Raw genomic sequence first — 14918 nt, forward strand, 5'->3', positions numbered from 1 at the left:
ATCATCAGTTATTTTGCTCCCCAAATAGCAAAACTCCTTTACTAAATTAAGTGTCTCATTTCCTAATCTAATTCCCGCAGCATCACCCGACTTCATTCGACTACATTCCATTATCCTTGTTTTGCTTTTGTTGATGTTCATCTTATATCCTCCTTTCAATACACTGTCAACTGCTCTTCCAAGTCCTTTGCTGTCTCTGACAGAATTAGAATGTTATTGGTGAACCTCAAAGTTTTTATTTCTTCTCCATGGATTTTAATACCTACCCCGAATTTTTCTTTTGTTTCCTTTACTGCTTGCTCAATATACAGATTGAATAGCATCGAGGAGAGGCTACAACCCTCTCTCACTCCCTTCCCAACCGCTTCTTCCCTTTCATGTCCCTCGACACTTATAACTGCCATCTGGTTTCTGTACAAATTGTAAATAGCCTTTCGCTCCCTGTATTTTAGCCCTGCCACCTTCGGAATTTGAAAGAGAGTATTCCAGTCAACATTGTTGAAAGATTTTTCTAAGCCTATAAATGCTAGAAATGTAGGTTTGCCTTTCCTTAATCTTTCTTCTAAGATAAGTCGTAGGGTCAGTATTGCCTCACGTGTTCCAACATTTCTGCGGAATCCAAACTGATCTTCCCCAAGGTCGGCTTCTACCAGTTTTTCCATTCGTCTGTAAAGAATTTGCGTTAGTATTTTGCAGCTGTGACTTATTAAACTGATAGTTTGGTAATTTTCACATCTGTCAATGCCTGCTTTCTTTGGGATTGGAATTATTATATTCTTCTTGAAGTCTGAGGGTATTTCGCCTATCTCATACATCTTGCTCACCAGATGGTAGAGTTTTGTCAGGACTGGCTCTCCCAAGGCTGTCAGTAGTTCTAATGGAATGTTGTCTACTCCCAGGGCCTTGTTTCGACTCAGGTCTTTCAGTGCTCTGTCAAACTCTTCACGCAGTATCGTATCTCCCATTTCATCTTCATCTACATCCTCTTCCATTTCCATAATATCATCCTCAAGTACATCGCCCTTGTGTAGACCCTCTATATACTCCTTCCACCTTTCTGATTTCCCTTCTTTTGCTTAGAACTGGGTTTCCATCTGAGCTCTTGATATTCATACAAGTGGCTCTCTTTTCTCCAAAGGTCTCTTTAATTTTCCTGTAGGCAGTATCTATCATACCCCTAGTGAGATAAGCCTCTACATCCTTACATTTGTAATCTCTTTTAGGAGAGCAAAACCCAACAACAGACTTACTGTTCAACAAGCACAGTTTCTAATTAACCCACATTCAGCAATTTCCCATATAACCTAAAAGTAAAAAACTGGGAATCCTTAGCAGTTCAAAAGAAAATTAAAACATGACTTACTAGCCACATCCACAAATTACCTGGATACAAGGGTCAAAAATTCCTATTAGCTACATAGAACATTTGTTAGATTACATTTAACTGGTCTACACACAAATATTATTGGGTTGGTATGTGAATTAATAGCACTCTTCCATAAGCTTAATAAACACAACAGATACACATAAGAGAGACTTCAGCTATCAATAATATATTCTCCTTCACTATTTACAACAGTCTGCCAATGCTGGAGTAACTTTCATATTGAATGTTTGAAGGCTCAAAGGTGTTTACCAATTTCCGTATTTTCAGGGCTCTATTACTTAGTAATGAGTTGATCTACAAACATCAGTTTTTTAGGCATTTAGTAAGTAGACCACTAATTTGATAAAACAATAAAAAATAGAACATATCATTGAGACTGTTCAAGAAAAATGTTGGAACAACCAGTTTTTTCACACTGTTCTCAAGATTGGAGATTTTTCATGAAATTATAAGTAAGTAAAAGAAAGCAGTAGAGACCTCAGCTTGTGCGCAGTAACTCGTTACTATAAATAATAGTGAAAAACATTTGGAATTTCAATTAATAGTTCTTACCTTCACTCAAGATGATTCCATTGGGGAAAAAATGTAAAATCTGACAAATTTTGAATTCCTTGGGGGGGGGGGGGGGGGGGGGGTTAGGTAGACAATTGAATCTCAACTTGATTTTTTGCTGAAATGTTTAAATGTCTGATTGCAGTCTTACATCCAAACAATATCCTAAATCACTTCATCCATTATCAAGGAATAAAATGAATATTCCACTTACACATACCACCTGCATTCAGCACTACATGCAACTGGTAGCTATAAACCATCTGTATTCCCTGAAAATTGTTCCTAAAATATATTTCTGGATGACCTATAGCTCAGAACTGTAAACACCTAAACACAGTTATTAATTACTTTTCTAATTGTATGATTCGTGCAAAGAACAGTTTTGTAAACAAGTTCAAATATAAAGAAGGAAAGAAGTCCGGTTCCATCTCAAGTCAGAAAGGGTATGACAGGTGACTAAATTTTCTTTTTATTTATTTGTTTTTGTAAAATTTTAAATTCAAAGCCTAAAATAAAGAAGAGTTTCACACCCAGTTTCAGGCAACGGAAAGACCAGGATTGAATAACAATATGAAAAGGATAAACTGCCTCCTCTATGTTTGAGGATGTTTACAAATTATGCTTTATCAGCTTTTTATTCAACAGTTTCATAAGTGACAAATAGGTGGTGCTGAAACTTCTTTTGAAATGGTTTTCATATTTGTCAACAATATTTTCAATATTCTCATTTGTTGCAGACAATGCTAAGTCAGTAATATTTCTTAGCTTTATTTCTGTTAATTACAAAATGGATACATGTAGTGTTGGTCTGTAAAATAATGATGCTGCATGTGATACCAACAACAGAAACTGTAAGATGCGGGTGTGCATCCAATGCTCTGGCAAGGACATTGCACAAGAATTCATTGGACAGAAATTGGAGGTAGATATGAAACATGATGATGATATCATCAGCTTCTGTAAGTGGATGCATACCACAGAACCACCATAATAACACTCCAGCTGCCTGTCAGTGAATTCTGTGAAAATCCAGCAGAGATGGCTGATGACCTGCAGCAGTATACCATTACATACCAAAAGTATAATCTCCATCTCCATATCTACAATACGGCAAGGAAAATTTGGTCCATTCTGAAATCGTAGTTTTGTAGTTTCTTGATATAACATGAGGTACAGGGCCATCAATGGGATAATTCTCAGTCAACCTTGCATTCATTTGTAGTACACTACAAATACAACAGTTTTGTAAAATCACTGAGCATATGCAGCAGCACAATACCACAGCTGTGCATATTTTCCTGAGACATTCTGTCAACAATATCTAACTGCAGCCAGCAGATGGGTGGATTAAAAAAATTATACAGTTTAGTGATGGTGCTGTATAAGAGTGTACAAATTAAGAACCTCACAAACCTAACTTATCATCAAGAAGATTTTTGGATTGATGCAGAACGGCACTTTTTTGCTTCATGCCATCGGAAGAGCCCCTGAGATGGTACTGGTGGAAACGTAAAATGCTTAGCCAGAAGAGCCAGCTGCAAGCTATATCACCATCCAATTACATTTTGACACCTGAAGAATACAGAACATTATCACATCCTTTGTTTCTTCTCAGGACATCAAATCGTACAAAGATTTTTTGGAACACAGGTACAGCAAAGTTACGGCAGTGCCAGGAACACGAATGCACTTTGCATCTTGTGAAAATGCTTTGTTGGTACAACTGCAGGTGGGGCAGTATGCGACTTCCAGATACGACGAAAATTAGTACAAAGGACACACTTCCCAGATTTTACATGAACTTAAAAGATGTTGAGATTAACTGCAAGTCTCCTGCCGAATCACAATTCCTTTAATGGACTAATAGGAAAGATGCAATTTGGGTTCCTTTCTCCAATTTATATTAAGTAATATGGAAGTCCCATCATTACAATGGCATGGTGCACAGTTGTATAAACTCAACAATAAATACTATGAAAAGATATTATCTCTTACCTCTAAGTGAACTTATTTTGTTTTCAGATCAAGATATCAACTAAAAGAATGTTAAATGCAAGGTGGAGGAGTTTTTAAAACAGTTTTCTTCTTTATATTTGAATTTGTTTATGAAATTATTCTTTGTAGAATTTTGATATCTTTCTGTATTCTGGTATGTCTGTAAAAAACTTAGTCTCTCACTACTGCTTGCATCTTGTTATCTTTTTAATTAACACTACTAACAGAATAAGAATATACCTTCACATTTGTGCATCCAAGGTGCCTTTTGTAATCCTTTACACTGGAACGATATTTAACGGTGAAATACAACATATACATTAAAAATAGGGTTAATAACCATTCTCAGGTCTCATATGTTTATAATTCTGATCTACAGGACAACCACATATATTTTAGGAACAATTTTTCAAAGAATACACATGATTTTTAATTACCAGTTCCCTGTAGTGCTGAGTGTGGATGGTATGTGCAAGTAGCATTTCCATTATTTTTTTTCCAATGAATAAACCAAGTTAGGATATTCCTCTTTGGGTCTAAGATTGCTATCAGATATGTAAACATTTCAGCAACAAAGCAAGTTGAGACTGATTTGTCTATGTAACCCTAGCCCCCTCCCCCTCCTAGGATTTCAAAGTCCGTCAAATTTGATTTTTTTCCAGTGGAGTTATCTTTTAGTGAAGGTAAGAACTATTAATTTCAATGCCACATGCTTTTCATTACTACTATTATTTAATAATATGACTAAAGAGTTACAGTGCATAAGCTGAGGTCTGCACTGTTTCCTTGTACATCACAAATTTGAAGCACACCCTGAAAAAAGTGCATGTTTCATAAACAATCTGAATGATGTATCCTACTTTTTATACATTATATCACCCTTAGTGGCCTATGCACCTGATGCATAAAAAACTGAGGTCTGTATGTCAACTCATTACTATGTAGCAGTACTCTGAAAGTAAGGAAATTGGTGCCAGATACATGACTGGGTACACACCCTTGAACCTTCAAATCTGAGTATCTCAAAAAGGTTAGAGTTAGGACAGTGCTATTTGGCAGTTTTACTTTTAAGATACCAAATATGACTGAATTCCGAAATGATCACCTTAGGAACCACTAAAATGTCTAAGAGTTTATATGGAATGATCCTTTACGTTATTCGTCAGAACTTTTCATGTAACTGAGCACTAATGAAGAGAGTGATTCACACCACAAAACAATTTAATCGCAATCTGCAGTCACTATAACACAAGAAGACTTTCCATTATCAGCAGATAGCCTTTCTTAATTACGGTCTGTGAACTAAAGTAACCAACTCAAAATTGACGTGAATACTACTGTATTTGCATGTGTGTTTGAGCTGTAGGTGTTGGTTGTATGTTTTGTTTACAGTAAGTCATTGCTTAATGTTACTGGTAGCTTAGATTGTGAGGTTTATTAGAGGAGGAGGATATTAGTGTATAACGTTCCATTGGCAATGAGATCATTAGAAATGGAGCAGAAGCTCTGATTAGGGACTTATGGGGAAGAAAATCTGCTATGCCCTGTCAAAGGAACCACCCCTTTATTTGCCTGAAGTGATTTAGGAAAATCACAGAAGACCTAAATCAGGATGGTCAGAAATGGGTTTGAACCGTTGCCCTCCCGAACGCGAGTAAAGTGTGCCACCTTGCTCAGTATGTTTATTAGGCCCATATCCATTGTTTTGAACTGCATTGTAAACTAAACCTATAAAGTATATGGATTTTTATGAGTTAGCAGTGACAGAATGTAGCGTACCTCAAAGTCTAGTCTAGGTTGGAAGGTGATAGTCTAGTTGTGAACTGGTAAGGGGTATGAATGTCTCATGGAAATCTTCATTTTACTTTAAATATAAATTGTGCTTACCATAGTTACAATTATAGTACTGATGAAAACCATTACTTTCCCCTCTTTGGCCTAATATTCTGATGTTCTTAATAATTCTGAACATATTAATTTTATTCTGCTTAGTGTTTTGATTGTTAGTGATGTCAAGAGTTGTTGGCTTGTGAAGCCTTTTATTTCTGCAACCATATGTATACAGTTGGCCTAAAGTCACAGTATTGCATTGGTAACAAATCCTCTACCACGACAACCAATACAAGTTACCATTAAGTAGGCAACATAGCCTACAAAGAGCAGGTGTATGAGAGAAAGCTACATTAGCTGCCAATACTAAATCTAAAACTACAGGGGATGGACTCCAAAGTATCTGCATTTGAACCCTAGAAACTTACTGACACATATGCTTGTTAGTATACACTACAGGCAAATGAAACAAACACACTAGTGAAATTTATCAGCTGAATAATGGAAATGAACACGGAAGCTTTGAGAGGATCATGTACAGCTACTTGAAATTCAGTTACAATAGTGTCTACATACCCTTCATTTATATCATATAACGAAGTTTTCTTTAATGTGAATGGTGTAACAACAGCGATTAGGTTAGGTTTTCAATAAATTTTATGTGGATTTACATTATACTAGCAAGCACTATTAAATTCAAATTACTGACAACTACATTTCAATGAGTTCTGTATAAAACTACAATTTGAATTCTAAGGAGTCTAAAACACTCACCATTACCAAATCTCTCACTAATTTCATCTTTTTGAGCAAGAGACAAACCACAATAAATCGTGCATAATACCTTAGCTTCTTTACCATCAAATCAGACCTGCAACATAGCACATCACTTACAATAATAAAAAATAAATAATTGTTTCACTCCAGATCATTGATGAGCATGCACAAATACTTGGTAACTACCTATCTTCCTTAGAAGCTCTTGAGTAATAAGCTCTACCTCGTATTGCTGCATAAAATGAATATGCTTCATTCAAGTAATTTGTTTCACTTGTACGTAAACTGTTGACAAAGAAATATGCTTTAGAAAAAAAAGCAACAAATTCACCTCTGGACATTGTTTATACAAAAAGAGCAGAACAATCACTTACTAATAATGATAATATAATTGTCCTATTTTGGAAGCAATTTCCCCTATTTGCCATCTTTTTAAACCATATTTTGTATCTAGAATTTGCCTGTGAAAAAGACCATACAATATTAAGATCTACACAAAAAGAAAAACATGAAAAGTAAAGAACTTCACACATTATACCTATGCTGTTGTTGGAATTTCCACAGCTTTGTATAAATGTCAAATGTTCTTCCAAAGTATGCCTGCCATTGTTTATGACCATACTGGGGTAAATCTCTGAAAAACACAAAAACTGAGATGGTCATCAGTTTCTATTTATAATAACAAAATATGTACCAGACGAAAGTGTTAGCAAAATACATATCCTACTAAGTACCACCATGCACAATGGAAACATTTGTCAATTTAACAATCAGTTTTCAAATCAATTCAAAGCAATAAAAAATGTAGACATTAACCACACAGATCATTTAACCTGTTCCACAAAATAATGCTACATTTTCATGGGCTGTATACTTTCAGATATAATTAATCTGCAACCTACTGTTTACTTAACAAAGCTTCTGACATGTGCACATGACAAAGAAAGCACAGTGCAGTTGGAAATGGAGCAGTTCCAGGCTCTAGGGGGTGTGAGACAATAGACTTAAGATTGATCTGTCGTCTGATGTCTTAAATACCACACGATGTATCGAAATTTGAATGTACTGTGCATGAAACAATTAGGTGTGTAAAACTATACTTAACATATATTAGCTGTGTACAAGTTATTAAAATACTCGTACTTTACCTAAGGCCGTTAAACAGTTGTTTGGATTTTTCTAATAAATGACAAAATTCTATTACTATCTTCTTTTCATGGTCATCCAACCCTGCCATAACGACCATCTCTCTCTCCCTATTGCTGACTGCCGACGACATAGGGTGGTTTTGGGCATCAGCGTTGCCAAAACATTCAAATCGACTATGTGCTCTGGCGTCGACTATTCCATGCTGGCTGGCATATGTCGAATTTAATTCAACGTGCAGCTTAAACTCATAAAATCTAATTCACGGCATCAATATGGAACAGTTACTTGAGAAGCTATATGAGGAAACAAACATTGCTCATTGCTTTGCAGTATCATATTCTGATGTCGAAAAAGTAACCGTAACCATACATAGTGCTATAGTGGACGAAACGTATACACAATGAATCTTCAGAATGTATAGTCTGTATGTTTATTTATGTCACAATGCAAATATTGACATCACTTTAACTTTACAGACTACCGGCGACAGGATCGTTTGGGGGAAAAGTCTGTAGCGATAATTTACCGCGAGATGTCACTTGAGTACTCTGACATTAGGTTGTATTCAAAGATGTTCAATAAAGTGTACGAATATTAAATTCTTTGCATCATCGCCAGATAACATACACCCAAGGATCATATGCGCATCAGTTTTGAAGCAATTTAACAAATACAGAGCTGTAATACGGAGATAAATATATACAGGAAATGGGACAGCACATAACGATTTTAATGAAGGATGTAATCCAGGAGGCTAGACGATTCAGCAGTAAACAGTCCACTTGCCAATGCAAAATGAAAAAGTAACCGTACCGTAGGACTTATTGGCACATACAAATCTGAACAATACCTTCTTTACAATCATCGAATATGAAACAAAGTAACTGCAAAGTATGTAAGGTTTCAGTAAAGAACGCGATCTCCTCAATTTCAACGTCAACAACTTCATATATTACTTATTATAATGCAATTTATTGAATTTATGGAATTGCCTACAACTGCTTTCGATATTATCTTCCTGATAGACCGGATAATGAATCTAGAGAAAATTTTTAAGATTATAGTAAAGTTAAAATAAAAATCTAAAATAAGACTGTTTATTAGCCTTCACCTTATTATTGGTTATTTTGTTTATTTTGATTATTTCTGAATGATTCACCATGCCATTTCTCAGTATCAGAGGAAGTGTCTGTAAATGAAACTAGCCACTTACTGCAGAACAATGTGCAGCTGATGTACAGTAGAATAAAAATTGGAAGAAAAGTAGCAACTGTCTTAAAGGTCTCCACTGGCAAATTTTCAGCTATTTCTGAAAAATTTGTATTCTTTGTTATGCTGTCTGTCAGACAGAGCGAAACAAACTATTGGTTGAGGGGATTTCAGTGTAGATTTTCAGAAAGAGTCTGATAGAAAGCATGAGATTGAAGTATTACTTGTTTCGCTAATTTGACAGTATCTATCGATTTTGCCGGCCGGTGTGGCCACGCGGTTAAAGGCGCTTCAGTCTGCAACCATGAGACCGCTACGGTCGCAGGTTCGAATCCTGCCTCGGGCATGGATGTGTGTGATGTCGTTAGGTTTAAGTAGTTCTAAGTCTAGGGGACTGATGACCTAAGATGTTAAGTCCCATAGTGCTCAGAGCCATTTGAACCATCTATCGATTTTCCTACTTGGGTAGTACAGGAAAGCAGCACACTGACAGATAATGTTTTTAAACAAACACAATCAAAAAATTCATAGTGGGCTACTGTTTTAAGATGATTTCACTAAGTCTATATTTATTTTATTGTTTTCATCTATCCACTATGCCAAATGCTTTGATCAGCCTTATCTGCTGGGCTGAAGAATGGATTAGAATTAAACTGAACTGAATAGAACACAACATTTATTCGCCTTTAGATATATTTACATTCAGTCTGTGTTATCAGATACAGTTTATATGCATCTATGGTTACAACAGTTCAATATATTTGAAGGCCTACTTGTCTAATTAACCTACAATTATGTTACAAGTAGGGATTTACCAAAGCTACTACTTTAGTAATGATCATTGTCACATATGTTGATTATTGTTTGCAAATCTAATGCAGTGTACCACAATGCATCAATGTAACACATTAACACATTGTGAATGGAATCCATGTTGGACCTGGGAAATGGCAGATAGTCAAGGCAACAACATGTGAGTGTTTCAGCAGTTCTTGGAACAAGCAGACCTAGTGAGTGACATTTTGCCAAAATGTACCACTTACTGAGAAAAAGTCACAGCTAACATGTGTCTGAAAAATACGTTCCAATGTCAGTAAGAGCCAGAAGGGACAAACTTAGCAAAAAAAAAAAAATTAAAATCATCCTGGTGGTACCGAAATTGTGATGTACCCCTCTGTATGACTGAGCATTCCAAAACACACCACACTCAGGCAAACTATTAAAGTGGTGTGTACAAGTTATTTCAGAATAAACGTGATTCAGTAAAACATTTTGTATATCAGCTAATTTTAAAATTTTATAATAAAACTTTAAGAGTAGATAAATCAGGTTTCTTCATTTCAAATTAAACATAACACAAATTTATCACATTAATAGTTTCAAAGTTATGATTTTCAAAAATTGTGTTAAAACAATAGTCTGTCTGCCTCATTCAGGGTGACTGAGACCAGTCTCATATGTGTTAATAGCTTTGTGAAATATTACAATTCATAATTTTTTTCTCCTGATTCATGTCAGCTATCATACAGGATTCAAATTTCTTCACTGCATAAAATGGATTGCTGTTTATCAGTTTTACTATTGTGTTTTTGAACTCATTCAGAGACATTTTTAGTTACTTTGTTAAAAATACATGAAGCCAAGAAATTTATAACTGTTGGAGTGGAGCTTTGCCAGTGTGCCTGTGGCTTGTCAATTGCATGCCTATTTCTTCTGTTATGATAGTGTATTGATATGCTAAGATCAAAGTTATTCATTTTTTCTTTAGTATATACTATGCAACTACAAATATACAAGTGGGGACAGTCATCATATTCATTTACTTGGTGCTCATACGATCCTCATAAAGGACCTAAGATCGAAGCCTTGCAGCACACCTGTTGTAAGAGGTACAGAACCTATATTTTTGTTGTTTGCGTACACTAAATGTCTCCGATTGCATAGGTATGACTGCAATAGAAGGGAGGCATTGTGCCCTATTCCATTCTATTGTCACTTTCTTGATAGGATGTTGTGTGACACTGTATCAAAAGATTTCCTTCGATCCAGCAGTGTTGCACATGTTACTGATTTATTCTCAAAGGAGTTATGTAATTCTGTTGTGATGGTGTAAAGCGTATTCGCAGTAGAGAGACTAAATGTAAAGCTGTAATGTGTAAGACACATTAGGTTATTATTTTCAAAATACTGGTTAATCTGCTGGGGCATGTGGTACTGTGTTAGTGGTTCTGAAGTACAACATTCAGCTTGCTGTTGCTGCAACATCTGAGCTGTTCCTCTTGATGATGATCCTAGATTTTTGCTCCTAAAACGAATTTTAAACATAGAAGTAGTTGCTGCACACAACATCACCAATTGTAACAACGTTTTTCATTCAAAGCTGAATAGAGTTTCAAATATCACACATACATATTTTTTCATTTAAATTCATCCATTTAAAAAATTAGAAATGGAGAAATGGTGTAAGGAGATATGGTGATTCTCCCAAGCAATGAGGAAAGTAGAGGTGTGCTCTAGTTGCTGATATATCCATTATTCACAATGCAGGAAATAAAGTATCTCATACCACAACAATAGAGGAGAATCTGAAGAACAACTGACCAGATCTTAGGTTATGAAAGCACAACAGCTTCATTATTTCATGCCATTGGAGATCAAGGAAAAAGAAGATCCTGTTAAGATCCTTGTTGCTGTGCATAAGGCCTTCCTCTGAATGTAGGAGATTCGAGATTTTATAAAATTCTTCCCTGATGGCACACAGTAGGTTAAAATCTAAAGTATGTTCGAGATTTTCCAGGTATCTAGTAACCTGCAGAAGAACTTCTAGCAACAGTTTACCACAGGACAATGGAATAATAAAATTAGCCACATGACAGGAAAAAAAGTGCTGGTCATTTCAGACCTTGAAACTGTACAGAAACATGACACAGAACTATAGACCTATCTTTTTTAAAGATTTGAACATATTTTGTGATCACATTTGATGACTTTCCTGCAAAGTAAACAGCTCGTCTCTCAGAAACAATCCATGTATTCACAAGTAAAACATCTAATGAAATCCACGTTGCTCTGTTTGTTCCTGAGACGCTGAATGCATTAGATAGTGAGGCAAGGAATGGCATCCGACAAGCCTTTCATACAGTTTCACACCTTTATTTAGTAAACAAAATATTTCCATAGAGCACATCCAAAGAAATATGTAACTGGTTTGAAGACTTAATTATAAGTAGTACTTGCATTTCGTAACGGAAAATCATTGTCAGAAGGGAATAGACAGAAGTTGCTGTTCTGTTGACTGTCCAGTTTTACCAGAAAATTTAAATATGAAAATCATATCGCAATCAGATGTGCTGTATGCTATATAGTGTAGTGGCTAGTGTCGCTATCTGGCATGGATGTGTTGCCAGTTCAAACCTAACCACCACAAATTACTGGTTATACAGTATTTATCATTTTTTGAAAGTTGTCGAAATACAAGACATGACATTTGTAACGATTGCGTATTGTGGAATATTTGATGCATAAATAGCGGTATTCTTCACTCCATAGTTTTGTCCAGTCTGTGTGTTAGTGTTCATAATAATGTGCTTTCAGTGCTAAGTGTTGTACTTCATTGACGATCCTGCTTTCGGATTTGAATTTTATTATGATTACAATGTGTCAGTGTTTGGTGGAGACACTGGGTATTTAAAATTTCTACACCTACGTAACTCTAATTAGGAAATGTATATAATGTTACAAGTATGTAGGCGAGTTATTCGTCTACCTAGGTCTGTTATTGAGGATAGCTGAATTTGCTCATTTGGCTAGTTGTGAGATGGTGGGACAAAGATATCGCGTGGCCACCCCAGATGAGCTCAGGTACAGAGAAAAGGAGCACCTGGTGACAAATGGGAAAATCTTGGTATGGGGAATTTGGATGATGTGTTGATCGCTTAAGAGGACAGACAGTGCTCCAAGAAGTGACAGAGTGTCAGACAAGCTAAAAGATGGTTTCTTACAGCTCTTCAAGAGTCTATAATAATTCACAGAGATGTATTAAAGCAAGTACGAATACATCTGCTATGTCAGATACATGAGGCAATCCAATGACAACAGTATTTCAATATCTTCACAACTACAGAAATTAATATCTCGTAGCTAATAAATATTTTTACAATGATCCTCTGAATTAACAACTTTGAAATGCTTCACGTGATTTGAATAAACTATATCTTAGATGACAGCATTGCACTATAGCTATCATATCTGAAAGCCACTTACCTTTATCTATTTTATTTCTAGATTTATTACATCTTTTATATCTTTTTATGATGCAAATGTTTGTGGGACAAATGATAACCTGTTGCCATGGGGTAATTTCTAGGCTGAAATGAAGAAAGCATTTGAACACAACCAGCAGTAAGCCCGCTTAGTGGAAGAACAATTGAAGAAAAGGGGCCAGTGTCATGAGGAAACGACACCATGTTGCACACAGAATGTTTTGGACCCACTGTGAATCCAAATATGACAGATGCTGACAAAATATCACACTTGATGAAAAGGGTGCAAATGGCATGTACCAAACTCTTTTGGTAAAGGATGTCACAAAAACTGAGCAATTTATTAAGTGGTGCCAATACATTGAGAAAATTCAAAAGAAAAAATTTGGATGAGAGAAGTTTGACTGACTTCCTGATGTGGTTACTTCGACAGCTTTGGAAGACCACTACCTATCCCATGTGTCACATAGAAGAGATACAACAGTTTATGGTAGCCACATTTGTCAGAGCAAATAAGCAAGAGATAGAAGACATGAAAGTAGACCCTACATGTCAAGAGATAACAGAGAATGCTGAAGGAGAGATGGATCGATATTAGAAGTTACAAGCTGTCTATCTAGCCTCCTTCCATTTATACTCAATTTACCTGCTTCTTGTCACTACTGGCGATTGTCAAGATACTTAAAGTTTCATTACATCGATTCATTACATACAATGTATTTTATAAATTTTCAGCATTCGGCGGTAAGGAGGCTAATAGTTTCAGTCAGTGAATATGTCAGAAATGCGCAACTTGCACTCTGCATGCAGCATGTGTGTTGTGGACACTCAGAGCTTTGTGCTGGGTTGTGCATGTCAAGTGGTCATCAATGTAACCTTACGGAATCTACGGGTCCTTTTCACTAAGTAGGGGTTAGTGGACTGCGGCACGACTCGCCCCTTAAGACGGCCAAGGGCAAAAATTTCAAGTGATTGCAGGGACACCACAATTTATGGCGGAAATGTACACTTTTTGGTATGTTGGGGCAAACCACGATGGGAACAGGAGCCTCGAGAAATTCGCCCATCGCTGGGCGACGTCAGACGGGAATATCTGGTTAAAACTGGCGAGGAAGATGTGCTCTGATTGGCCCGTGATTGACGACATTCTGTGGTGGGAATTTGTAAAACGTGGCAAAGACACGCTGTTGGCTGAAAACAGTAATGTTTTCCGTGACTGAGGTTTGTGGCAAGATTGGTGCAAATTGTAGTCGGAAGCTTGGTTTGATTGTGAATGGAGACAGGTCGCTGGTTCGAGACGTCGTGGCACTTGGAGGTGTCCGAGTCCTGACTAGCGAGATTCTGATTCTCTGCTACGACCACGGTCCTCCGACTTACCGTCACAGCAGTGTGTAACCTTCCCACATAAAAATAAAAATGATAATTTTTAAAGTATTTTAACTCATGAAAACTGATAAATTTTGACGTAAGCAGCGCTACACTATGGCCCTGTGAAATCAATCAAATTCTTACCTCATAATGGTGTCATCGGATAACACTGTCTATATATCTGCTCTTAAATGGCACTGCTTAGTGCAATGCTGGCCTATCTACTAATACTGGACATTTATCTGAGAGCTGAATTATTAGAAAAATTGACTTTCCTTATTGACATAGATGCACAGCTGGTCATCTGATTACTAAGGAACACAAGACTATGATCTGAGAAAATTTCTGAAATATTTAAATTTAAATAAATGACTGTATCGTGACTG

General features: G+C 36.3%; 1 protein-coding gene across 2 annotated transcripts in view; it reads right to left on the reverse strand.

Moving 5' to 3' along the window:
• Window positions 1-8235, reverse strand: part of LOC126251906 (protein SCAI) — a 97364-nt gene extending 89129 nt beyond the window's left edge. Inside the window, exons 1-5 of one of the 2 annotated variants that reach the window (XM_049952644.1) lie at window positions 7693-8235; window positions 7083-7178; window positions 6919-7005; window positions 6731-6829; window positions 6542-6638 (exon numbers count right to left, since the gene is read on the reverse strand). In XM_049952644.1, coding sequence (XP_049808601.1) covers window positions 6542-6638; window positions 6731-6829; window positions 6919-7005; window positions 7083-7178; window positions 7693-7823 — 510 coding nt within the window. In that variant the 5' untranslated portion in view covers window positions 7824-8235. Of the gene's footprint in view, window positions 1-6541; window positions 6657-6730; window positions 6830-6918; window positions 7006-7082; window positions 7179-7692 lie in introns of both variants that reach the window. The other variant, XM_049952636.1, reaches the window with a different exon arrangement.
• Window positions 8236-14918: the final 6683 nt, after the last annotated feature.

The sequence above is a fragment of the Schistocerca nitens genome, chromosome 1, assembly GCF_023898315.1.
Source record: "Schistocerca nitens isolate TAMUIC-IGC-003100 chromosome 1, iqSchNite1.1, whole genome shotgun sequence".
Classification (NCBI taxonomy): Eukaryota; Metazoa; Arthropoda; class Insecta; order Orthoptera; family Acrididae; genus Schistocerca; species Schistocerca nitens.